Source organism: Vicugna pacos, chromosome X (genome assembly GCF_048564905.1).
Source record: "Vicugna pacos chromosome X, VicPac4, whole genome shotgun sequence".
In the NCBI taxonomy this organism is placed as follows: domain Eukaryota; kingdom Metazoa; phylum Chordata; class Mammalia; order Artiodactyla; family Camelidae; genus Vicugna; species Vicugna pacos.
This window is the reverse complement of record NC_133023.1, coordinates 110,670,843-110,697,475: the sequence shown is the minus strand read 5'-3', so window position 1 is coordinate 110,697,475 and position 26,633 is coordinate 110,670,843. Positions and strand designations below refer to the sequence as shown.

General features: G+C 48.9%; 1 protein-coding gene across 1 annotated transcript; it reads left to right on the top strand.

Moving 5' to 3' along the window:
* The first annotated feature begins 5,458 nt into the window (after positions 1 to 5,458).
* On the top strand, positions 5,459 to 26,621 carry GLRA4 (glycine receptor alpha 4). The gene is made up of 9 exons (XM_031675287.2): positions 5,459 to 5,529; positions 9,178 to 9,308; positions 9,601 to 9,668; positions 10,302 to 10,525; positions 10,664 to 10,746; positions 12,264 to 12,404; positions 15,405 to 15,619; positions 20,774 to 20,923; positions 26,331 to 26,621. Exons 1-9 carry the CDS (start codon positions 5,459 to 5,461, stop codon positions 26,619 to 26,621), a joined length of 1,374 nt encoding a protein of 457 aa, XP_031531147.2.
* Positions 26,622 to 26,633: the final 12 nt, after the last annotated feature.

The following is a 26,633-nucleotide window of genomic DNA, read 5'->3' as shown; positions in this document are numbered from 1 at the left end:
CATATTTCAAAGTACAGTCACCAACTAAATTCTTCTTTACTTCAGTGTCCAATATCCTATTGCAGCAGACATTGAATTTATTCATGGGAAAATCAAAAAAGAAGAAAGGAAAAAAGACAGGAGGACAGACAAAAAGACAGACTGAAAGAAAGACAGAAAGAAAAGACAAAGACAGAAGAGAGAAAGGAAGAGAGGCAGAGAGAGAGAGACAGAGAATCCTAACTAATCAGAGACCAGTTAGAGAAGCACCACAGCAAGAGCGCTAAGAGTACCGTTAACCCCCTTAACTCTCCTAGTGAGGGAGGTGCTTATGAGTGGTCACAGACAAATATGTATGCACCACCAGAGATGCTCAAGGGATGTATATTCTGTTTAGGGTTGGATTATTGGAGGATAAGCTTCTTCAGAGGGTGTCTAGCAGGGGATGACCTGTTGTGATGTGACTAGCAGACAGATTCTGGAATAGCTAGAAGTGAAGCTTATTCCTGTCTCCTGAAAAGTCATCTCTCTTTTTTCTAGGCCATGTAATAAATGCCCAGCTCAAATGCTTTAAGAGGTACTCAGGCCCTGGGGCACTGCTGATGAGCCTGGCAGAACCTTCTCTGGGAGGGAATCACATCATTACCCCACTAGAATGTAAGCTACGTGAGGGCGTGGACTTCATCTGCTTTGTTCACTGTTGTAGCTACAGCACCTAGAACGTCTGGCATATGATTTCCACTCAATAAATAAGGGCATTCATGAATTAGTGGGAATGCGATACATTCCACGCAGGAAATATTTATTGATCTTTCCAAACTTATGTCATGTCAGGATTTCACACCTTACACATCATGGATATCACATTCGCCAAATGAGTGAAATAAGATATTCACAAGCATGATCACCAGCAAAAACCAATTTACTTTTGAGGACAGGCGTGACGTGGTCCTATCAGCCCCAGAAAAGAATGTTTCAGAGTTATGAGAGCCAAGAGACAGGGAGAGTCAATGCAAACTCAGTGGAAACCTTAATGACACACTCCTGCACAGCTAGTGAATTGCTCTCAAGTAGCTGATGGGATGCGTAATGATTCTGAAGGTCTAGCAGAGGAGAAATGGTGCATATCTGGGTGCTAGTCAACACACTGTCCCTGCGTAGAGCCCGCTTCCCTGTTGTCCCCCAGGCACTGAACAGAGAGCCAGCAACAGGGGCAGGACCATTGCTCACTGGTACTATCCTGGTGGTTGACAACAGATTTGTCCTTGAAGACTGAGAGAAGCTTGGTAAACCTCTCCAGGGGCTCCCCCAAGTTCAGATACCTCAGGCTTTGGCTGCAAAAGCCATGACTGAAATAGTCCATAAAAGAAGAAAGGCTGATCTTGGAAACATTGGGCATAAACCAATCACTCTCCAAGTCTTAGGAGAGCACCGAACATGTCTAACATATCTGCCATTTTGTTCTTCCTTCCTCCAGCTGAGTCGAGGGCCATGAGACTCCCACCATGACTACCATGGTGAAAATTTCATGCCCCACCACCACACACACACGGCACTTATCTCCCTGTGTCTGAAGGGCACAGGGACTTCCTGCCTCTGCTGGCAGTGCTCCCTCAGCACCAAAAGCTGAGCCCCCACTTTCCAGTACACTGTCACATCCTTGGAGGTTGAAAATGACCCCGAAAAGAAAAATTCACAGTCAGCAAAAAGACGCAGACTTGCTCCTTGGAGATCCTACTGAAATGCCCCGGTCCTTGTCAGCAGATTTTTTTAAAAAGACGTCTGTCTTTTATTTCACACATGCCCCCAACTCCTTACCCCAATGCTTCTGAAAAGTAGCTAATGCTTTGAGAGTTTTCTCAGACTGGGGACACTATCTGACTTTTTGAGGTACCCCTCAGACCACTTTCTACTTCTATAAGTGGGCAGGCAATATGGGGGAGTTAGGTCCAGGAAGGAATGCTGATTGACTCTTCAACTTTGCCCCCAGAATTCAGCCCTAGAAGTCACTGAATTCACCCAGTAATACCCATCCCAACATAGACAGGCTGCTCCTCAGACAGTTTCAGGAAGTCTGCTTGTAAGGAGGGCACAATTGTAATTTTCCTTGCATAGGGCTGAAATGTGACAGACTCTTTCCTGGAATGAAACATTTATGAAAATGTGCTTCATCCATTTTTAGCATCTCAGTCGTTTTTTCATGATGAAATAATATCTTTCATCCTGAGAAACACTTTGCTTACTGTCACTCCTCCTCCCCAGACCAGAAGATGCTGAGGTCATCTTCAGAAAGTGTGACTTCCTGTTAGTAAAGGGAACTCTTGAATGGGCAACTCCCCTGCTTCTTGCCACCTCCTAGAAGCAGTTTATTCAGTACTTTGCCTCTCTGGTCTCTCTTCTTCTCCCAAAGAGTCGGCTTCCCTCACCCGAGGAAAGTCATATCCCTTCCACCTGCCAGCCCGACCCTTGCAGCCTCTCCTTAGAAGGGATCTCTCCTCCCAGGAAGCTGACCCCACTGTGCTCTCAGCGCTCAGGGATCCCACAGGACACACAGAGGGTGAGACCTGAAACAGCGGACCAGTCCGAAAGGGCCTGTGCCTTCCATTAGCCAAGAACCTCGGATGACTTGAGTGTGAGGCCTTAAGACTAAAGGGCAAGGGACTGAAAACCACTTTCTTATTTCTCCTTATTACCATTACCTCCTGCTGACCCTCTGTGTGTGTGTGTGTGTGTGTGTCTGTGTGTCTGTGTGTCTGTGTGTCTGTGTGTGTGTGTGTAACTTACCATTCTTGTTTGACAGAGAAAGGTGCAGAGGCCCTGGGCTTGGGAAAGTATCTCGGGGTGTCCAGGGTGCATCTTTTAACAAACGTTCACTAGTTGCCTAGAATGTGCCGGGCTCTGCACTGGGCCCCAGGGGATTGGGTGGATCTCATGTCTCTGCCCTCAGGGAGCTCACCATGTATATGGAGTGGGGAGAGAGTCAAGTCAGCGAGCAACTGTAACGGAGTGTGGTGGGCGCTGTGAAGGGGAAGGCCAGGGTCCTGTGGGAACACATTGGACGGTCTCCTAACCCAGACCTGAGAGGCGGGGGCGGAGGCAGTTCAAGAAGTCTTCCTTGAGAAGATGACAACAAAACTTAGCCTAGAACGGTAAGAGTGGAGGAAGGAGTTGCTCCGGCAGAGGGAATAGTATGTGAAACAATGTGGAAGCTGGACACAGGGGATTCTAGATGCGTCTGCGGAGGAGCAGAGTGACCAAGTCACACAGTTCCTTGAACTTCAGCTGGAGAGCAATGGGAAACAGTCGAGGCAGAGGAAGGGACATGATCAGGCTTGTCGGAGACAGTGAGTCAAACAGGATCGAGTGCCTCTGCTGCCCGTCCCCTGCCCCTGAGCTCACAAGCCTGGAGCTCTGCCCTGAGACATGCCGTCAAGCTTGGTTCCTTGCCGTTCCTGATGCTTATGGAAAATAAGCAGGGAGGGCAAACAAGTGAAAGGGCTGCTATAGATGTTTTTAGGAAAATATTTTGTGTTTTGTGCTTACTGTCCAGAGAAGCGTGATTTGAGGCTTATAATGTTTCTCATCCCAATTCCAAAATCCCAGCTCCCCCCTCAACATTTCAGTGTGTAATCTTTAAAAGAATCTTCTTTCCTTTTCCTCTGTGCTTTAAAAATTCCTCTTCTTTAATAGGAACACAGCCACAAGGGAGATGCAGCCCAAGTTCCACCCATCCTTGCCTTTGTCGTTAATCCCTCTGAGTAGCACATGGGCGCCACAGAAGAACTGAGGTCCTCACAAACCCCTCTCTGGTGAGACTGAGGGGCCGCAGTCAGCTCTGGGCTTGGCCCCTATAAAGTGGCACCGACCCCTCCTCACTGATGCACACAGGAACTCAGAAAAGCTGTTGTGAAAGTTTCCACTGAAAAAGAAATAAAAGCCTTGGGCTTCTCCCTGTCGTAATTTCAGAGGAGAGAGTGAGAAAATGGAGATAAAGGGGAGGTCGAGAGAGAAAAGAGGGATGGAGAGAAAGTGAGGGCGAAAGAAGGGGGAGGGTACAGACAGAAGGTGAGACAGAAAAGGAAAAGGCAGGGAGAGGGAGATGGAGGGAAGATAGACTGAAGAAAGCTTCAGGGAAAGAGGGAGAAAATATAGAAAGAGAGGGAGGGAGGGAGGGGGGTGATGCCCTCCGGGAAGTCCCAGAACAGTTCAGGTGGTGCTTGGGCAAGTGCGGAGAAGGGTCCGACAGGGGAAGAGAGTTGCTCAGGCACCTGTGATGCTGTAAGCCAAATAGGCAGAAGCAAGAGAGAGGACAGGCCGAATTTCTCTGCCTCTCCTCCATCCAGGGCTGCAGGCTGCTAGGTCATTACTCTTGGCCCCCTTGACTCCTCTGAAGCTTGCAAAGCCTGCTGTGTGCCAGGCCTGCCCTTCCCCTGCCGGGGACACTTATTCCTCCTCACAGTCTAGCTGGGCTGGGGAAAGGGTGTTTGGAGAGCTATGGAGGGCCAACCAAGCCCACCGAGATGACCTGAGGGAGGGAAGCAGACAGGAAAGAGGATGCGCAGCTACAAGGAGCTGCGGCAGGCAGACAGACAGACAGACGGACACGGACAGACTGACAGGCAGGCAGACCACATATGAGAAGGACTCCAAAGTTCCTCTGCGTCATCCAGCCCCCTCATATCAATCCAGAGGGTGGAGGAAAAGCCGCCCCTGCCCTCAGCCTCCTCCTCGCCTCCTCCCAGCCCTGAAGCTGTCAGCTGGAGAATACCCAATGGCTCCGCCTAAACCCTCTCAGGTCTTTTTCACCCCTTATACAAACCATTAGGACTTTACAGTTCGGCCCCAGCTTGGCTCCAGGCTAAAAGGGAAACTGCTGAGGAGAAGGGGGAAGCAGGGCAGCCTGCGTGCACTCCTCCAGCTGGAGAGTTAGAAGCTGGACAGAACACCTCCGGCCCTCTCCAGGCGGCAGCAGCAGCCCAAGCTCCTCCCCAGTACACACGGATGCTCCAAAGCCCACTCCAGCTGCTGGCGACTGTGCCTTTAAATTGCTGCTTTCGGAGGGTGCATCTGGCGGGGAAGCGGGAGGGAGAGAAACATCTTCCTACAGTCTCCCTCCTCCCTCCCCTCCAAGACTCTCCAGGGTTTGGAGAGTGATTGCTGCCCAGAGAGAATCTCCTTCAGCTCCCGGGCAGGGCAGGCTGGCTGAGGCCCTCCGGAGCCCCCGGGTGAGCCGGTAGGGTTCTCTGTGTCCAGATCACTTCCAGGGGAATAGTTCTGGCCCCTGACTGGTAACGACAGGGCAGAGGAGAAGAGAGCAGAAGAGGACAGAGCGCGCAACTCCTCGCTCCGGGCCCCCCACTCCAGTTCCTTGCAAGGCTCCCAAGTAGGAGGAAGGCTTTGTACTTTGGGCTTTCCCGCCACCAGGATATCCCCTCTCACCTTGGCAGCCCGGCTGAGAAGGACTCCGGGTCCCCGCGGAATGACCACTCTCGTTCCAGCCACCCTCTCCTTCCTTCTCCTCTGGACCCTGCCGGGGCAGGTCCTCCTCAGGTGAGCTGAGTGGGGATGAGGAGGAGGTGCATGCAATCACTGGCCGGTGGGCAGCAGGGGCCTCTGGCACAGTTTCCTCGAAGTTTGCAAAAAGCCCACAGTCTGGAAGGCTCCAGGGGAGGACGTGGCCTCCTCAAGCCAGGACCAGGAGATTTTCATGCGGGATGCCACGGCCCCAGAGCCAGCCAGAAGGCTTCTGCATGGGTGAGAGCTTCCTGGGTCAGGGTAGGGGCTAGGCAGCGAGCCCCGGAACAGAACAGAACGGAACGGAAGCCATCTGTCCTGCCATCCAACCCAATCTCCCTACCAGCTTGGCCACACACTCCTCAAATCCTTAAAAATGACACCAACATTGGCCAGCTGCCCATGCAAGAGGCTTCAAGGAGCAGAGATTTGCCCAAAACCTCATCAGAATGAAGCTGGGTTAATCAAACCTTGGCCCTCTGCAGTTACCCTGCCCTGCCCCGGTGCGCCTGGCTCCTCACTATCCCCGAAGGGGTACTAAGTGGCTGTCATTTCCTAGACCGGGGGGCAAGTCATGCTTTGGGCTGCCTGTAAACGGCCCTCCCAACCCATCCTCACTTCCTCATTAGACCAGGAACCAATCTAGGTGGACAGGGTGAGCCGAGGAGGAAAGATGGCTGTGGCTTGGGCTGAACCAGTCATAAGAGTGGCTCCCAAGGTGGAGGGGGTGAGTGCCACTGCAATATTGTCCTCCTCCTCCTCTTTGTTCAAAGAGCACACCTGGACTGTTTGCCTCTGAGGGCCCTCCTGCCTCACTGCTGGCAGACACGTTACAGGGCAAGCTGGCAGGGATGAAGTAGGGGGTGGGGAGAGGATAAACTTCTTAAGAGTGAAAAGCAGCCCAAAGTGGAATAGCAGCTCAGCCGGAGTTGAGAGGGGAATGCAGAAGGGGGCACCCAGCTGGTGCTTGCTGGCCCTGCTGGAGGGGAGGCTGCCTCAAGGCCCAGGCTTCGGTGGCAGCCTTCCCACTTGGGTGGTTAGAGCCAGGCGGGCCCTTAGGAAGTCTTGAATCCAAGTCTTTTCTTGTACATCAGGAAACTGAGGACTAGAGAAGGTGGGGGGTGACCTGGCCAAGGTCACCCAGGGACCAGGAACAGAATCAGAGTTCTCCCCCTCCCCCACCCCAGGACCTTCTGTGAGAAAGACTGTCAGCTCTGGAACCTCCTGAGTCCTGCCAGTGTTTGGAACTTTCCAGGAATGAAAGGGAGGAAGGAGAGGCCGCACACACAGTGACACTGCTCTCAGGTCCGCAGAGGAGGTAGCCCCAGAAGAGAGGGGCTGCGACGGGGGCGGGGGCCCAGGGCGGCTGAACCCACTGCCCGTCCCAGGGTCCTGGGGCTGGGGCTCCCTGGAGAGGTGACCAGAGAGGGAGTGCTGAGGGTGGTGGCAAGGGTCTGGTTGCTCCATGTGCAGGACCACATGGCCTCCCAGCAGACGGGTGGCAAATGCCCAGCAGTAGCACCTGGCCACTGTGGACGCCCCATGGTGAAGCCACGGGCTTCTGCCTGTTCCAGCTCCACCACCCGCCTCCTTGGATGTTCAGAGCCTGCTTAGGCCGCCTGTTCTGGCAGCCTTAGCTCAGGGCCGAGGTGGCCTCTGTCTCCAGGGTAGGAGCGCCCTCCTGCTCAGGGGATTCAAGGAAGCAGGCCTCTAGGGGTCAGGGTGCAGCTGCCACTGACCTTCCCCCAATCTGGTTCCTTGGCAACCCACCCTGGGCTGCTCGCATCATGATATTGCAGTAAATGGACTTAGTTTTGAAGTCAACAGCTCTGGGTTGGAATCTCGACTTTACCACGATCATGAACAAGTCGGTTCACCCTGCAGAGCCTCAGTCTCCTCACTTGTATAATAAGGATAATAATAGTACTTATTGAGAGGGTTGATGTGAGAACTCTACTAGATCAAGCAGTTAGGTTTAGCATGGTGCCTCAGCGATTTTTATTATTCTATCAGTTACCGGTAGGTACAAAGATTTACTGGGAAAAAGGAGCCCACTGGCCTAAAGGAGACTTAGACCTAGAAGGCCAGTGGTCACCCCAGCCTCCCAGCCCTAACACTGAAGCAGCCTTGGTGGCAGCATGGGAGCTAGGCCTGGTGCCTGACACAGTGACGATGGCAGGACGGAGCAGGAGGCACAGGGCCCAGCCAGGAGGCCAGCCTGCACAGCGCCCTGATCCTCACCCCTGCCTTCAAGCCCTTGCTGAGCTCTTGGTCTCTAGCTTTTGACTGGTAAGCAGACAAGCAGGTACGTGAAAGGACCTTGGCTGTTCTTAAAGGGAAATTTGACAGGGGAGAAGGGGGTAGGCCTTGAGGCCAGGCCAAAGCCCTCTGGCCCCTTCCTCAAAATCAAGCTGTTAGGGAGAAAAATGGGAGTTGACCTGTATAGCATGGCCACCCTACTGGGATGCTCGCCTGGGCTCCCAGAGCCCTGCTTTCCACGGCCTATTGTATTGCCAAAGCGAATTTACCTGCCCGCAGCTGCCACAACCTTGAACTGAGGTCCAGCTCAGGACATAGCTTCCTGCTGGAGCAAACACGAGAAGCCAAGCCGCCCTCTGCAGAATCTGGGTCCTAGCCTCTGAGGGGTCAGCACAAAGGCCAAGCAACTGAAACCAACTCTCAGGGATGGAGATTGTCCTTGGCTAAGCCATGTGTGCAAAATATTGCCACAACCACATTATTTCTGTCACTCTTCTTTGAGTGTGTTCAAAGCAACTTCAGAAAGAATCCTGGATGAGGCCTCAGCCTTGGGTTTGAGTCCTGATCCTGGGACATGTGTCACTCACCTGTGACAGCTGTGAGACTTCAGGCAAGTCACTCCTCTTCTGGTTGATTGGTTGGTTGATCAATCTATCTATCCATCCATCTATTTATTTATTTATTTAATAGATTCCACATATAAATGAGATCATATGGTATTTGTCTTTGACTTATTTCAGTTAGCATAATGCCCTCCAAGTCCACCCATGTTGCTGCAAATGGCAAATTCTCATTCTTTTTTATGGCTAAATGACATTCCATTGTGTGTATGTATGTATGTGTGTGTGTGTGTGTATATATATTTCCACATTTCCTTTATCCATTCATCTGTTGGGGAACTTTTGGGTGGTTTCCATGTCTTAGCTATTGCAAATGATACCGTTATGAACATGAGGGTATAGATTGCTCTTGAACACAGGCATCTCATTTCATTTGGATAAATATCCAGAAGTAGAATTGCTGAATTATACAATAATTCTACTTTTAATATTTTGAGGAAATTCCATACTGTTTTCCACAGTGGTTACAACAACTTACAGTCCCACAGATTACTCCTCCTTTGGAAGCCTCCATTTTCTCACCTGTAAAATGGAAATAACAGTTCTCGCCCCCATCACACTGAGAATTAGGAGGGCAAAAAGATCTAATGTATGTGAAAGCAGTTTTCTAGGACTAACTAGTGAGTATGTTGGCTTCTGTTCTGGTTTTCTCATTTTGCAAATGGGCACCCAGAAACCCATCTCCTATCTTCCTGCCTGATGGAGAGACCAGCCGGCGGTGGGTGGGATCAGGGAAGGAGAGGATCTGCGATAAAAGCAGGATACAACTGATCTCAGTTATTAATTCTTTATCTCTCCTGTCCAGGGTGGCTTTGGCAAAAGAGGAAGTCAAATCTGGAACCAAGGGGTTCCAGCCCATGTCCCCCTCGGATTTTCTGGACAAGCTTATGGGGCGGACATCTGGATATGATGCCCGGATTCGGCCCAATTTTAAAGGTAAGAAGCATTCATCCTACCAAAACCCCTCCCTCCCTACTCCTTTTGGGGACACACTACTAAGCCGGCCCCTATTGCCTGCCTGCCTCAGGGACAGGAGGCTGGAGGTCCAGGGCTGGCTGTCATAGCTCAGAAGGAGCGTCCCCTCCCCCTTGCCCATGGATGGTCCTGTGTGTCGGGCACTGCCTTCTCCCAGCAGTGCCCTGGCCTCAAGCTCAGGGAGAGAGTCTTGGAAACTTCTCCCAGATTCCTGGAATGCCCTGCCAATATGGCTGTGCTTTGCTACCCTTAGGCCCACCTGTGAATGTGACCTGCAACATCTTCATCAACAGTTTTGGCTCCGTCACCGAGACGACCATGGTAAAGCATCTCCCTGTTCCCCTCTTTCATTCTAGTGGGAGTGGGAGAAACTCACCAGATAGCAAGCCTTTCCTCCCTCTGCTGTCCTCTGTCTGTTTCATGGTCATGGCTAAAGCCATGGGATGTCTGAAGTTGGTCACTGAGAGGATCTTTCCCCGGCCCCAGGTTTTAGTGGCTCAAGGCAGTCTAGCCTAAGCAGCAGATGTTCAAATTTGGGAGGTAGCTTGGTGCAGAGCACAGGCTTTGAAATCAGACAAACCTGCATTCAAACCCTGACTCTACCATCTAATAGCTATGTGTTACTTAAATCTCTTTGTCTCAGTTTCCTTATCTGTAAAATGGGGATCATAACAGCACCTTCCTCTCAGGTTGGCATGAGATTTCAGTGAGATAATGAACATAAAGAAAGCACTTAGCAGAGGGCCTGGCACATAGTAAGTGCTTCATAAGTGTCTTTTCCCTCCCCACCTTTGCCATATCAGCCCAAGGCAGGCTCCTTCTCCAGTGGAAAATGCCCACTGCCCCTGAGATGTGTTCCCAGCATTTCCACCTCGTGGCCCTTCTGCCCAGGTAGGCTTGCTAGGCCCCCGGAATAGCACTGCCTCTGATGGGCCCACCTCTCCCCACTCCCAGGACTACCGGGTGAACGTCTTCCTGCGACAGCAGTGGAATGACCCCCGCCTGGCCTACCGAGAATATCCCGATGACTCACTAGACCTCGATCCCTCCATGCTGGACTCGATTTGGAAGCCAGACCTGTTCTTTGCCAACGAGAAAGGGGCCAACTTCCACGAGGTGACCACGGACAACAAGTTACTGCGCATCTTCAAGAATGGGAACGTGCTCTACAGTATCAGGTGCCACTGGTGGGCAGCCAAGAGAATTCAGATCAAGGGGAAGAAGCCGGATAGAGGCTGAGGGGTGGGAGAAGGATCCCCTGGGCTGTGCTGAGCCCCAGTAAGCTGATGTCACTTCTTTTTTACCGTCCCTGCCAGGCTGACACTCATTTTGTCCTGCCCGATGGACCTCAAGAACTTCCCCATGGACATCCAGACCTGCACAATGCAGCTGGAGAGCTGTAAGTGTCCCTAGAGAGCCACAGAATGAGGCCTGAGATGCCAGCTAGTTAACCCCATCCCATGATATTCCAGACAGGCAAAGAGGAGCCCAGAGTGGGGACGGACTTCCCCAAGCACTCACAGTCGGTTCTTGGCACAGGTGAGACTAGAAGCCAAGGCTCGCCAACACCCAGCCCAGCGTGGCTTCCCATCCCCACACTCTCGGCTGGTCTGGCTGCCCCACAGGGCCGGGGAGTGGGAAGGTGCCAGCCTTACATACAAATGTGCTTGTGCTGGTTGTGGGGGGCTATTTGAGGGGTACCTCCTCTGCCCAAAGAGATGCCTCTACCTTTACTTCCCCTGAGTCAAGGCACTCAAGATGCCTATAAAAATCCAGAGTTGGCAGGGCAGGGGAAGTCTCTGAAAACTGATTCCTCACGAATGCAGATAACCTTTGTAGAGAGGTGGGAGAGGACAGTCCTGGGCATAGGACAGTGCCCAGGGGAACGAGGTCAGCCGAGGGCTATCAAAGGCAGGGGGGTCAGTCTGCAGGGGGTGCCCCAAGTGCAGAGAAGCTAAAGGATGACAAGACTGGACCTATGTCCTCTCCTTTACCATCTCCTGGGCAAGTGAGACTGTGAGCTCAGGAGTCATCCATTAGCTCCTCAGAGAAGAAGGCTTATCAGGCTTGCTTCCAGCATAGAACAGCGGTGGGTAGGATGTGTCCCGTGTGGTCAGCTTTGTAGAGTTCATAAACCACGTTCACATCCAGGTGCTCATCACCTCGTCATAACGATTCTGAAAAGTAGGTGGGGCATTTTACAGAAGGGGAAGTGACTTACTCAAAGTCACAAAATTCCTCAGGGCAGAGGCCCTACACTGGACATCTGTGAGCCTTGGTGTCCCTGCTCCCATTTCTACCTGACCTATGTGAATATAGTCATCTCTGTGGCAAGAGCCTTCACAAACTTCTAGCTATCTGCAAGCAACTTGGCATTTTCAGATGTTAACTCTCAATTCGCCCCAGTTCAGGGCCCTGGCCAGGAGTCTGTGGTATGCACATTGTCCCATGCACAACCGGCAGGGTATAAATAGCTCTTTCCTCCCTAGAGTGCGATGGCAAAAGCCCCGGCTCAGAGGCTGGCTCAGCTCAAGACATGTGGTCGGTACACATGCTTCCTCCCCTGGGTTTGAGATGGGGCAGGAGGTTCCCAGCTGGGTTCCTTAATATTTTTCCAACCCTTTTGACGTGCTTTCTAGGTCTGCCAGGATCATTTCTCTTGGGGCATTGCTAAAGCTTGAGAACTAGGTAGAAGAGGAGTCTGGAATCTTTCTGATTTACCCACTTAGGCTGGGTCCATGAGATGACTGACCAAGTACCCTCTTCAAAAAAGGGTTTCCTCTTGAAGATGAGCATGAAGCACCAAAAACCCAGGCTTTATCCCTCATATGTTCTTTTTTTGCCAGTTCTAACCCTCTCCCTACCCCCACCCGACACCCACAGTCTGCAGCTCTCTGCCATCTTTGTCACTTTCAGTTGGCTATACCATGAATGACCTCGTGTTTGAATGGCTGGAAGATGCTCCTGCTGTCCAAGTGGCAGAAGGGCTGACTCTGCCCCAGTTTATCCTACGGGATGAGAAGGATCTAGGCTATTGTACCAAGCACTACAACACAGGTAAAAACCCAGAGTTATTACCAGCTGTGGGTCACACGAGGGCCTCTAGATGGGAGGGAAAAGGGCCAGGCAGCCAGCTTCTACCTAAGGTCCAGTCCATGCCAGATGTGGTGCTAAGTAACTTCGTGTGTCTTATCGCATCATGGTAGGGATGGTCAGCCCCATTTTTTCAGAAAGGGAAGACTGAGGCTCTAAGAAGTTAAACCAATAGCCCAAGTCACACAGTTGGTAAATGGCTGATTTAGAATTTGAATCCAGATCTGTCTAAAGCCCATGGTCCTGTCCCTATCACACGCTGCAGAACAAATGGGCCTGCGCCAGTGAGTGGCAGGAGTGTTCCACCTGTCCGGGGACCAACTTTGTATCGAAGGTGGAGAATCAATATCTGGGAGTGGTCCATGGTTGCACTGAACCAGGAGAGAATAGAATTCAGGGCACCAGTGGGCTTCCCATCCACACATCCTACCACTGCCCCCACTGCCCAACTCTCATGAATGGGCTTGGTTTCCCAGGCGTGAAAAGTGGGCCAAGAGGGAGGGTGGGTGGGTGGGTATAGCTCAGTGGTAGAAAACGTGCTTAGCATGCACGAGGTTCTGGGCTCAATCCCCAGTACCTCCATTAAATACATAAGCAAATAAATATAAATAAATATAAAAAGGAAAGGAAAGGAAAGTGGAGCCAGGAAATGGAGAGGAGCTACTTTTCCAGCCTGAGCATCTGCCCCCTACAGCTTCCCTGATCACTGCTGGTTTCTCATTTGCCCTGGCAATTTGGCTGTGAAGAGCTATGACCCTGAGATAGAGGCTACAAGCTGATGAGGGGAGCTCCTGGGTTCCTTCTACTATGTGCTGATGTGCTCTGGGTGCACCCTATAAATATATGTGTTCGTGTACGTGGGGGTGCAGGGAATGGGGAGAGGAATGAGCCATTGAACTTAGAAAATGCTGGGGGGAGTGTAAATTGGTATAAACTCTTTTAGGAAAAAAAAGCTGGCAATTTGTATATAGATCAGTGGTTCTCAAACCTTGATGTGCATATTTCCCTGGAGAGCCTGTTAGACTATTGATTCCTGGGTTCTACCTCTCAGAGATTCTGATTACACGCACTTGGAGTGAGGTCCAGAAATGTGTGTTTGAATAAGCTTCCTGAAGATTCTGATGCAGGTGGTCCAGGGGCACAATAAGAAATTTTAGTCTAGAAGCTAATTTTTTTTCCTTACCTATTGATCTGGGAATTCTACTCTTTGGAATTTATTATAAGGATATAGCCCAAACTATCATATTGACTTTAGACTTTTATACTAGCAAAAACTTGGAACTGTTCTAAATATCCACCAACAAGGGGAGAAGTTAAGCAAATTACATAGCGCATCTACTTGGTGGAATATTATCCAGACATTCAAGAGGATGCTTGCAAGGTGCTTATAACAGCATGGGAAAGTACAGGTGGAAAAGGCTAAGATTTGAAGTTGTATACACAGAATGATTCTATTATGGTACAAAATCATGTGTTTAAAAATCCTGGAAGGAAATAGCACAGTGTTTCTAAAGCAGTGTGATGTAAGGGATGAGAGCAAAAAATTTGGAGTCAGATAGAGCTGAGTTTGAATTCTGGCTCCACCATTCACACTAGTTGGCTGTCCATGAGAAACCTAACTGAATCCCTTTGAGCCTCAGTATCCCTACCTGTAAAATGGGAAATAATAATTTTACCCACCCCAAAGTGTTGCTATGGGATTTAAATGAGATAAACTATATAAAGTCAGGGCACTTACTCGGGGCTTAATAAACATTAGTTTATGAATATTATTCTTCCTTTTCTACTTCTCACTTTTTTTCTACTTAAACAAGTGTTCATTTTGTTATTGAAAGCAAAATGGCTATTACAAGAGAACAAAAAAAGGAAAGAAGGAAAGAAAATACGGAAACCGAGCAAAAACATGTCACGGCAAGAAACCCAGGGTGGGGTGAGGTGGGGTAGGCTCGGGAAAGAGTAGGAGATCACAGCATCGAACAGCATGTCAAAGCCATAATCAGTCATTGATGAAATCACTAGCCTTCTGGAGTCAGACAGTCCTGCTAAGAGCAAGCGTAGGCCAGAATAAAATAATAATATCTATAGTGTCTGCCTTTTGCTTTGGTTGTCCTAAGCCTCTGCTGCTGGGAGAAGCTCTGAGCTAGTGTTTTCTTAGCCTTGGGGCATGGAAAGCAGGGTAAAGTGAAGACAGCTGGCAGAGGAGGCGAGCATCGGTCCATGTGCCCGGGGCCATGCACTTTTTGTTGGTGGCAGAGACTGCGGGTGCCAGATGCTCTCTGGGAACCCGCTGCGCACAGTCCAGAGCTGGTCTCTGTTAGACACTGTTTCCAGATGTTTGCTGTCCGGCTCTTCTTACTTGCTTAAGACACAGGCAGTGTTCATTTCAGTGAGTCGTTGCCCGAGTTTCAGGGGGTACCAGCATGCTCAAGCCAGGCTGAGATTTGAGTGGCATCTAAGCTCATCACTTTGGTAACAGTGATGATAGTACCAGCTGCCTATGTGCTCAACACCTCTAATACATTATCTCATTTAATTCCTACCATTGCCCAGCGAGGGAGATGCTATTGTTATTACTCTATTTTACAGGCAAGGAAACTGAAGCTTTAAAAGCTTAGGTGTTTCACCTGAGGTCACACAGCTAGTAAGTGGAAAGTTCAGGATTCAAAGCCATACAGTCTGGCTCTGGAGCCCTCCCACTCTTAATCCTCTTGCAAAGTTGTCAAGGGGAAGGCCTTCTGGTGCAAACTAAGAATGCTGGGAGCAAGAGGTCAAGTCCTTGATGGCAGCTCTGAGAGCTTCCTTGAGACATCTGGCGCTCCCTGGGGCCATTTTGAAAGGCTCATTTATTGGCCCAGCTTAGATGCCCAGAGGCTGGCCCACAGAGATAGGGCTGCCCTAGTCCTGCCTCTCAGGCTCCGGCAGGCTGGGGACCTGGGGCCTGATCCCTGACCTCTTTCCTTGCAGGGAAATTCACCTGCATCGAGGTAAAGTTTCACCTGGAACGACAGATGGGCTACTATCTGATTCAGATGTATATCCCCAGCCTACTCATCGTCATCCTGTCCTGGGTCTCCTTCTGGATCAACATGGATGCGGCCCCTGCCCGAGTGGGCCTAGGCATCACCACCGTGCTCACCATGACAACTCAGAGCTCTGGCTCCCGGGCCTCTTTGCCTAAGGTGAAGAGACATGCAAGGGAACTTGCTTTCCGTAGAGCTCCCCATTTCCCATTCATCCCATTCCCTCCTGCTCCCTATTCTCCTTGGATTTAAGGTAGAGAAGAGCCATTGTGCCAGAGCAGGTGGCTGCATTCTCTTCCCACAGAACATACTGCTAATAATATTGCTAACTGTGTAGAAGCCAGGGTTGCAGCTGCTGTCTGGCTAGGGAACGAGTAGAGACAGTGCCTGACTTACTTTGACTTTCAGCAGGAAATTCTAGCGTGTCCAAAATCAAAAGACCCTTAGCAAGTAGGAAGTCCCACTCACTCATGTTACAGAGGAGAGCAATGCAGCCTAGAGAGGTAGAACGACCTTCTCAAGATCATGCCTCATAAGAAACAATCAAAGAAATACAAGGATTTTAAACTGACATCCTTTTCTTGCTATGTCAGAAATTGGGTACTGTTTCACAGAGCTCTAGGGACAGTGTCCACTCTTATAGGGGAGAGAAAACCTTGAGGTAGCAAATAGCAATTAAAGTCAGTGGTCTCTGATTGTCTGGGGCCTGGCAGTATTTTGATGATGCAGACATTGTGCTGATGGGACTGGGCCCAGGTTCTCCCTGCCTCGTGTCTTCATATTACAGAAGTTAGAGATCATCACCTCAGTGTCCTTACAGTCAGCAAGACTCTGAGAAAATCAGGGAGCAAGCTCATTCATTCATTCATTCAATAAAGATTTATTGAGCAAGTACTATATACCAGGAACTGTACTAGGCCATGGAGAAATAACAGGGAACAAAAACAACACAGGTTTTGTGGATCTTATCGTGAACACATTCTCTCTTGCTCTGTTTTGATGTTGAAACCAGGCTCTGTGATCTCTCATCTCCCAGTGTTTATTCCTAAGAAGACTTTCACCAGGGACTGCAACAGGGGGTAATCTGGACATCCATGGTGAATTTACAGATTTACTTTATGGTGGAGGGTGTAGTGGTTAAGAGTAGGGGATTAGAGTCAGATTTGTATTTAAGTCCCAGCCTCATCCTTTACTGATGGTGACCTTAGGTAAATTCCTTAACCTCTCAAATCTCCTCACCTGTAACATGGGAATAAAAATCTTACCTCTTCCATAGGGTTATTGCAAGAAATAAATCAGATAATGTATTCATACAGAGAACAGTGTTTGACACATAAGAACCGCTCAAAAAATGTTAGCTATTGTTTTAATTATTAGGTGTTTAGTTGGAAAGAACGGGGTGGGGGACCTAGGCCTAAAGCAGATGGTGGTGTCCGCAATTATTTTTGAGCCACCAGGAAACCTTTGAGGTAGTCCAAAGCCCGCTATGGATAAACAGTGACAAAACTCAGATTAAGATTAAGTGTTGCAGGTGAAGTTGTCAGGGGGCATTCCCTATACAGGCATACTTCGTTTTATTGCACCTTGCTTTATCGTGCTTTGCAGATACTGCGTTGGTTTTTTGATTTTGTTTTTTACAGATTGAAGGTTTGTAGCAACCCTGCATTGTCAGATGACAGTCAGCATTTTTTAGCAATAAAGTATTTTTTAATTAAGGCAAGCGCATTGTTTTTTTAAGACATAATGCTGGAGCACACTGAATAGACTGCAGTATAGTGTAAACGTAACTTTTATGTGCACTGGGAAACCAAAAAGTTCGTGTGACTCGCTTTATTGCAATATCTGCTTTATTGCAGTGATCTGGAACTAAACCCACAATCTCTCTGAGGTATGCCTGTAAATGTGTTTCCTAAATGGGCAAGGATATTGAAGAGGCTCTGAGAGGCAGACTGGGCTTAGGCAAGGGCCACAGGGCCAGGTGGGGCTGTGACGGCGATGTTGTCGTAGTAGCCTTGTGTGAAGCTGAGAGACAGGAAAGTCGTTCAGACCTAGGAACCCTGCCCTAGTTTAGTGCCGCTGCCACACAAGAAGGAAAATTCCTTTCTAGATCAGGAAGGTGCTGCAATTTATGCCTTATTCCTGCCAGTGAAACGTCTTCCTCCAGTCCCCGCTTGTTAGCAAGCATGGTCCATCCGCTCCCAGGAATCACTTCGTTTCCTTATATGGAAAAAATGGACTTTGTTGGAGGGTTGTTTTGTTTTCTGGTTTGGCGGGGGTGGGGTGTTGCAGTATTTGGTTCCTTCTCATCAAATTTTGATGACCTTCTCTTAGCCTCATTGGCCAGTGGCAAAATATGTAGGCATGCATTCCGAATTAAATAGCTTTGTTGGCCAGCCCCACGGAGCCAGGGACTAAGTCAGGGGGCTTCTGCTCATTCCCGAGTTTGTGCAACATTAGATTTCATGGGCGCCCCAAGTAAAGAGGTGGGGCCAGGTCAGGGGCTCCTGAAAGCCACAGCAACCCCACCCACAATATAACCCTAGTGTCCAGGATGAGAGAAGCAGAGACTCACTTTGTAAGGGAACTCAGCTGGGATGGCCATTCCCCACGTTCCCGGAAGCCACTCCTTCTTTGCCTTTATGAAGGCTTCCGAAGGCACCTATCGCTGTCTCTCTGCCAGGCTCTTGATCTACACAAACTGCAGGTGGCTTAGTGCATAATGGAAGGGTAAGCTGAATTTTCTACCAGAGACTGACGGATGAGACCTAAAGTTGCAGCAGAGAGGAGGGACCCAATTCTTTCCAAATCTGTCATCTAAATGGCTCACAGCTCTTGGGGCAGGTAGTAAGAAGGAGAGCCAAGAGAGCAAACAGAAGTCAGCAGAGACAAATACATTGCTAAATCATCCATGTATTCATTGATTCAAAAGATAGTTACTGTGTGCCAGGCACTCAGCTAGGCACGGGGGATAGAACAGTGAACACAACAGAAGTCCCTGCCATTGAAGAGCTCACAGTCTACTGAAGGAATCGACCAGGTCTCTTTGATGGATGCTAAGAAGGTGTAGGTAACCAGAGCACATACAGGAGGGGCAACCAACCCATACTGGGATGATTAGGGATGATGTCTCAGAGGACATGGTATAGTGAATGTTTCAGTAAAAGTTATCAAGGTAAAGGAGAGATAGAGAGAGCAAGATTACTTCTTTGGGAGACTATTGAAATTGTTCAGCACGGTCATGGATTGCAAGGGGTGGGATGAGGCTGAAGAAGTTGACAGGGACTACGTGTCATGCCAAGGGAAGCACTGACTGTATCGTAAGGTAATGGAGAGCTACTGAAGGGTTGTAAGCAGAGAAGCGATATGATCATACATACAGTTTGGAAACAAAACTCTGGCTACTGTTTGGAGAACAGATTGGAGGTGGCAAGCATAGATGCAGGGAGATCGTTTAGGAAACTGTAACAGTTCTTCAGATGAGCGAGGATAGTGAGTGGATGGATTCTAGAGAAATTTAAGGTGCATTATTGACACATTTATTGTTAACAAGACTTTCTTCCTGCTGCTTAAGGTGTTCTTTTCTTTTGATGGTCCAAAGCCCTTCATGGACGTCCCTTGTCATTATCTCATTATGGATTTTCATAGCACTTACTCAACATCCCTGGGGGCACAGTGGGACTGGGAGATGGTGAATGAAATAGGATGCCCTCTTAGTAGGTGACAAACTGGAAACACCAAAGGATGCTCAATCAGGGTTGCCTAGCAACCCACCACTACCATCTCAGTGGAGTTGCCTTAAAAGAAATAGAGCAGGGTTTCTCAATCGTAGCAGTACTGTCATTTTGGGTGAGATTATTTTTCTTTGTTGTGCAAGTATGGAGGGGATCCTGTGCATTGTAAGATGTTTAGCAGCGTCCCTGGCCTCTACTCACTAGATACCAGTTGCCAGCACCACCCCAAAATTGTGTGACCAAAAATGTCTCCAAACATTGTGAAATGCCCCTGGTGTTTGGGGGCTGGGAAAGTCATCCCTGGCTAAGAACCACTGAGATGGAAGATTTCTCTAGTGAGACCTGCTCCTTACCTAGAGTCTGCAACACCCTCACTGTCCAACATAGCAGAGGCTGGTGAAAGAGGTTGCCTGTCATGAATACTACTCCTGCTGGGGAGCCCCCCAGGGTGAGCTCAGCTGTGCAAAACTTATGTAGGGAGTCGATGTGGTTGAGGAAGTGAAAGGCCATCAAAAACCTGAGTTCTAGCCACTCTTCTGGTCCCACCCAGCCACGACCCTGTTTCAGGAGAGGTGAGCATTCAATCCTCACAAGGGAAATGGGAGAGAAAAGTACAGTTGTCCCTTATACTCACAGGGGATTGGTTCCAGGACCCCCTGCAGATACCCAAGTCAGCAGATGCTCAAGTCCCTTACATTTGGCCCTCTGTATTCTCGAGGCAGAACCCACGGCTACGGAAGGCTGACTGTACTTACAGGCTACCAAGGCAGGTAGTAAAGGAGAGCACTAGGGACCAGATAGGCAGAAGCCAATAGTGCTTTGAAGTTAGAGAAGCATCTGGAGCAGGGGGAGGATGGCTCTCCATTGGGATCCCTGCCCTGCTTTGCTCTTCATTGTGAGAGATGAGGCCCCCACTCACCACTGAGCTCAAATCCTCACCAGGGCCTCTTACAAAGAGTCACAGGGTCAAAGGAAGAATAGGGGTGGAGGAAAGAAAGGAATGGACTCCTGGTCTGACACTGAGACTGCAGCCTATGTAGACGGCAGCACCACTGAACTGAAAGCCCAGGATCTCCCCCTAGTGCCATCTTCCCACCGGGTCAGACTAAGACTTCTCCCCTCCAGGCCTCAAGGTCCTCCTGTGTCTCACTGGAGAACCATGAATCCTGCCCAGTTACCACCGTAGCTGTGATGACCCTAGGAGGTAACAGAGAGCAAACAAATGCAGGCTTCATGTTCATTGCTGTTTACTGAAAGAAAAGAATCAGAAGAAGAATGAAAAGAATAATAAGCAGAAGCAGAAGTCCTGAAGGAAGGAAGAAAGAAAGGAAAAGAAGTGGAGGGAGAAAAGGCAGATAGAAGTGGAGGGTGGAGAGGGCAGAGAGAAGGATGGTGGGTAGCCCGATCTCTTTGGCATAGGCCCTCAGACAATGGGACATATCATGAAAAGCTTCTTTAAAAACCAGAAGAAATTCAGGATAAAACTGAAGAACAGCAGGCAGTTGATATGGGCTGGCAACCCACTGGAATGGCCATGGGAGGACTCCAAGAAGGCTGACTGCTCCATTGGCGGATGTTGCAGGTGTCCTACGTGAAGGCAATCGACATCTGGATGGCCGTGTGCCTGCTCTTTGTGTTCGCTGCCCTGCTGGAATACGCTGCTGTCAATTTTGTCTCCCGTCAGCATAAGGAATTCATGCGACTTCGAAGAAGGCAGAGGCGCCAACGTATGGTGAGTATAACTAGGGAGGGGCCCACTTCCTCCCTCCTTTGGGCTCCTTCCTCCCTCCTCCTCCTCCCACAAACCAAGACTTGACCTGGGCTGCAAAGACTAGACAGGCAATCAGGAACCCTGGGTTCTAGTCCCAGGCTGGTCACGAAGAAGCTAAGTATTTTAACTTCTGATTCCATTTCTTTATCTGTCTAATGGGACATTAATTTCTGTAGGGCAGTCTAGGAGAGTGATTAAGAGCATGGGCAGTGCCCAGCACATAGTAAGCACTGAAAAATACTAGCCATTATTAGAACCTCATCAAGCCAGTTAACATGAGATTGCTTTGAGAAGTAGTAGTGGTTGCTCCTGGCTCTCCTCCCACCCAGGAAGAAGGTACCCCAAGTTGTCATAAACTGATTGGTAGTTAAGAATTCAAGAGTCAGGCATTGGTGCCTTTCTAGGGGAGCATTCTAAAAGGGTCCCCATAACGAAGCTGGAATTGAAAAACCATCACTTGCCTCTTCTGGCTGTTGGATTTCTTCGCCTTGATCTTCATTGGGTTCATCAGAGTTGTTGGGCATGAGCTGTTCTTCTCCCTCACTGTTGTCTGCTAACCCCATTTCTCCTACAGTAAAATGATCACCTGGGGAAATAGATTAGGGATCTTGTCGTCATGACAACAGAGGCAGCTCCTCCCCTTCCCCTACTGCCCAGACACTAGGTGCTAGGTACGTTGTCATGACAACAGAGGTGCCTGGGCCACTCTCACAGAAGCAAGTGCCCAATTATGAGCAAAGCTAAAACCTTTTGCTGAGCTACATACTGGTCGCTTAATCAACAGACAGAGTTCTGGTTGGACTTGAGCTCCAGTTCCTTGTTTTCTGCCTAATCTGGAGGCTCTAAAGCCAAGGGGCAAGTACATATGACATCTGGAGGAAGAAGAAACAAAGATCTATCTGAGCCCACTGGTTCTAGCCTGTCGGGGCCACTCTAGCCCTAAGGCTCTTTGCCCTTCCTAACACCCCAACCTCCCACTTCAGCTGCTCCCGCGGTACCCCTACCACATATCACACTAAAAATACCTCTCAAGTTATCGCTGGGATTTCACATCCCTTGCTAAGGTCCCTTTCTGCCGAGGGGCAGGGCTCCTGTCTCTAGTGGTTTGTCAGAATTTATCATCGCCCAGCTTCAGTCCTTTAGTTAGGGCTTGGGAAACTCGCCCTCTAGTGGATCTATCCACAACTGCATCTCCTTGAGTAGGAGTAATTGATTCTTCAAGGGACCTAAAAGCCTTTCCCATTTGATGCTGAGGGTTAGAAAAAAAAAAATAGATGGTCTTGGCAGAAGGGCAAGAAAAGTAGAAGCAGTCTTTTCTAAACTAACGGTCCCCCACTCGCTCTTTAGCTGTATCAAACCTGCCTGCAGATATCAAAATCATCTTCATAGGGGTTTTGGTCTTGATGCCTTCTTAATACCCACCTCAGAAAAGAAGAGCAGGCTGCCAACCAGTTCCAGAGTCCTTTTGCCAGCTAAATTGCCTGCGTGAGTGTCCCAGCAACAGAAGACTGCTGCAGTTACTGTAGAGCTACTCCAGGTTGACACTTGTCCCACCCCCTTGCCCGCACCTCTCCAACCCCCAACTGCCCACAGCCTATCCCCTCCTGGGCATGTATAGCTTGGTCCTGATCTCATAATGAAGTCTGTCATAACCAGTGCTCAATCACTGCAAAGTTATAACAGCAGCCTGGGCTCTGCTTAGGCACCTGGATCCTACCTAAATGTGTGCATGGCTTATTAGGAATGTAAATAAAGCCTGAAAACCAAAACCTAGGCCATTAGTCCTGTCCCTTTTCGGGTTTCCTAAACCCCTTGCTATCCAGGAAGAAATGTAGCAGAATCCTGGAGGTCACCGAGCAGGCTGAAAAAGTTGATGCAGGGTTAATCCATTTCTAGAAACACCCTGGGCCCTGCTGTTCCAGCTAGAGAAGTCAGTTTTCAGTCTGAGAAGAGCCCTCTTTAGGGAGAGAGAGAATCCATATGATTTTCAGGGATCCCTTAGACAAGAGCAATTTAGGAGCATGCTAGGGGCTGTTCGCCCAGCTCCAGACTTCATCTTGTTTTCCTTTAATCTCTCCTCAACCATCCATCTCCACTGCATGGTGGTCTCCTTCCACGTCACGGTCTAAAATAGTTTAATCTTTTTCCAGACATTTCTGCTTTGTCTTCCTTGCTAGTCTATCGGCTTCACAGGGAAGGGTCTGTTTCTCCTTTTTTTAACCTCAACAGGCCCTCGCACCAGGGTCTGGACACAGCGGCCGTGGAGCCCAGCTCACCAACCTTGGCAGATTGATTGGCGAGGGCTCTCTTGCCAGCCGGACAGAGAAAAAGCCTTTCCATTATCGATGGAATAACTTGAGAAAAGGAAGAAATTTCAAAATACTGCCAAGAGCACTCAGGGGCTTGGCTCCAGAACCCACCTTGCCTCTTTCCATCCCCCAAGACCCTTCCCCGGTTTCGAGTCTCCTCTCTTCACTTCAATATATATCACTCAATATCTATCCCTTTGTCCCGTCTCCACACCCCCTCTCCCACACTCTGCCTTCCCTTCTCAGCTTAGTTTGGGAATATCTTCCCTCTCTAGTGCCCCAGCCCTCCTCCCCTATAGATAGCTGACATAAAAAACATTCTATTTCAACAGTCGTGGAAGCCAGAAAGTGATGTTTGTCTCCATTGTCCCTCCCCTCCAAAACACACACACACACACACACACACACACACACACACACACACCCCTCAGAATTTGGTCTAAATAGGTAATACCCAAATCCAGGACTCCCGCCCTTGGATTTTAGGTCATTCATCTTTGCTCCTTCAACTACAATGGGGTACAATATGTCAAAATCAAAAAGAGCCAAGGGTGGCTTACTCTCTCTGCCATATTTTCTCTCCCATGTGAAATAGCTTTTGCCTGAGAAATATTTCCAAATAATTCCCTTTAGATTTACTGTGATTGGAGAAAAGGGGAAATAATGAGATCTGGCGACACAGAAAGAGCAATTGGAGTCAATTTTCTCTTTCAAGGCTTTTTGCAAACAAATATATTCCATGCTTGTATCCTCTCGCTGGAGAGCTGAGGGGATGAGGATGAGCCGCAGGGAACACAAGGTCTGGGGAACCCTGAACTAGAAAGCAAAAGAGAAAATCATTTTCTTTACCCCCGCCCTTTTCACTTACTTGGGAGATGTTTCCTTGGCCTCTGATTCTTCATCTCTAAAATGGGTCCAGCACAACCTCTGAGGTAGGAACAGTGTGAAAATAATTGACAGGATATAGGGAGGTAAGCCAAGGCCTGAGGTGACCCATGTTATGTAAATAACCTTGAGGAAAGAGCTGAGGCCACCCCACTACACAGACTCAACATCGAAGCACAACCACAAGAGCGAATTGCCTCTGACCTACATGTGTACAACTCTCTCCACAGAGACTAGCACAATGAAGGAGTGGGTAGCTCAGCTCTCCAGTGGGCAGACCTAAGGACATTCTTTCCTAGACCAGAGGTGCCACTCTTTCTGAAGGCTGAAGGGCATCAGGCCACTGTGCGGGGGTGGGGCAGGGAGTGATGGTTTTTTCCTGCCAAGCACTTTGTCACTAAGATTCTTTTCTGAGTAGACTCTTCAGTTGGAGATCCTGTGAGGATGCTGGCTTCATGAGAACAAAGCCATTCCCTGTCCCATATTCTGAAGCATGTGGCTCACCAGTCCATTCATTCTTTTAACTGATATCTACTGGGTGTTTACTGGATGCTGGCACCGTGCTAGGCACTGGGACACAGCAGTGAGCAAGTCCAATGCCCTTTCTCAAGTCTGTACTAGGAGCCCACAGGGAGCAGAGAAAGAGGTGGGATCTGTTGGTAAATCTCTGACCTGAGCTTGTCTGCCCTGCTGCCTAGGGCCAGGCTGGGCCTTCCAGTGCTGCAATAACCCAGAGTTACTGGGACCCACCACATTGACATCTCATCCATGAAGCCACTTTGCAGCCGGTTACTACAGTGACAGAGGTCCCATTATAAAGACCCTATGATGTTCTTCTAACTGCATAGTAGGTGTAAAACCTACTTTTATCCACACTGTATGTCTATCTGTCACATCCATTAAATATACAGGTACTTATTCTGTTTTTTACTGAAAGTCCAGTGTCTCCGGAAGCCCTCAGTCCTGGGCAAACTGAGGAGATAGTTGGCATCATCCCACAAGGGGGCATTTCACTTCAGGTTATTTCTGGGAGAGCCGAAGATTTCACTCCTGTAAACATCAATACTTTAAAAAGTCATAACCATCTTTGAATGAAGTATTTCTAGGTTCTGGTATACTTGTCCTCTCTCTAATTTCCAGGCTGTGAACCACCACCACTTCTGATGGCAGTGTGTCCTTTAGAAGTAGACAAGATTAGGCAGGTTTGGGTTGGATAGAAACTAAGAGTAAATAGGCTCTGAGTGGGGCCCTGAAAGGCTCTTATATGAGTAAGATCTACTGATCATTCAGGGGCTTTGGTTCATTCTCTTTCTCTTTCTCTCTCTCTCTCTCTCTCTCCCTCCCTCTCTCTTTCTCTGGCCTTAACTCTTGGCTCTCAGCTGTGTTATAGCTACTTAAGATTGTCAGCTATCACTTACTAGACAAATGAACTTCGTGTCATCTGCTACATTGCTTAATGTTTATATAAAATTTACCTCTGCAGTGTTAATGCGTTCATCAGAATGCATGTATTGTACACAAATGTAATGTGCGTTGGGTAATAAATGTTACTCAAGGTGTACCAACCCCTATGTCAAAACCTGCTGATTTGCAGAGAAGCACACGTATCTGCAATAGCGTAATCATTTTTACCCTAATTTGGATACCAACTAGGTTATTTAAAACTTTGGGAATTTTCAGCTTTGAGTCGAGATAAACATTTTTTAAAAGATACCGTGTACAAGGAGAATTATTTCTGCAGCTTGGGAAAGTCATTAAAGTCAAGTTCCCAAGTCTCAATATCTCAGCTGTGCTTTCTAAAGGTTTCACTGTTCTGTTTATTCTGTTTATTACCAGTCAGAGATAACTTGACATTGAGATGTCCCTCTCACAGTGAGTTGGCACTTCACTGGGTTTTAGAGGGCTCTAAATGATGTTATGCATTTTAAAAAGGAAGCTCAGGGCTTATCTGCAAATGGAATCTAAACACATACTATATGTACTTTGTAGAGCTGCTTAGCATACATCTATCTCATAAGTAGTTTTGTGGCCATTAAAAAGCATGCAATGGGCCTGTATACCCAGCCACCCCGTCTGCATAGCATCACCTGAGATCTCTATGTGGGGCCTGGTCTCTAGTCCTCTGCCTTAGAGCTGTGACCTCAAATTCTGCTTTTTCTTCCATGTAATTCCAGGAGGAAGATATCATCCGAGAAAGTCGCTTTTATTTCCGTGGCTATGGCCTGGGCCACTGCCTGCAGGCAAGGGATGGAGGTCCAATGGAAGGTTCTGGCATTTATAGCCCCCAACCTCCAGCCCCTCTTCTAAAGGAAGGAGAAACCATGCGAAAACTCTACGTGGACCAGGCCAAGAGAATTGACACCATCTCCCGAGCTGTCTTCCCTTTCACTTTCCTCATCTTCAACATCTTCTACTGGGTTGTCTATAAAGTGCTACGGTCAGAAGATATCCACCAGGCGCTGTGAATCAGAGCTAAA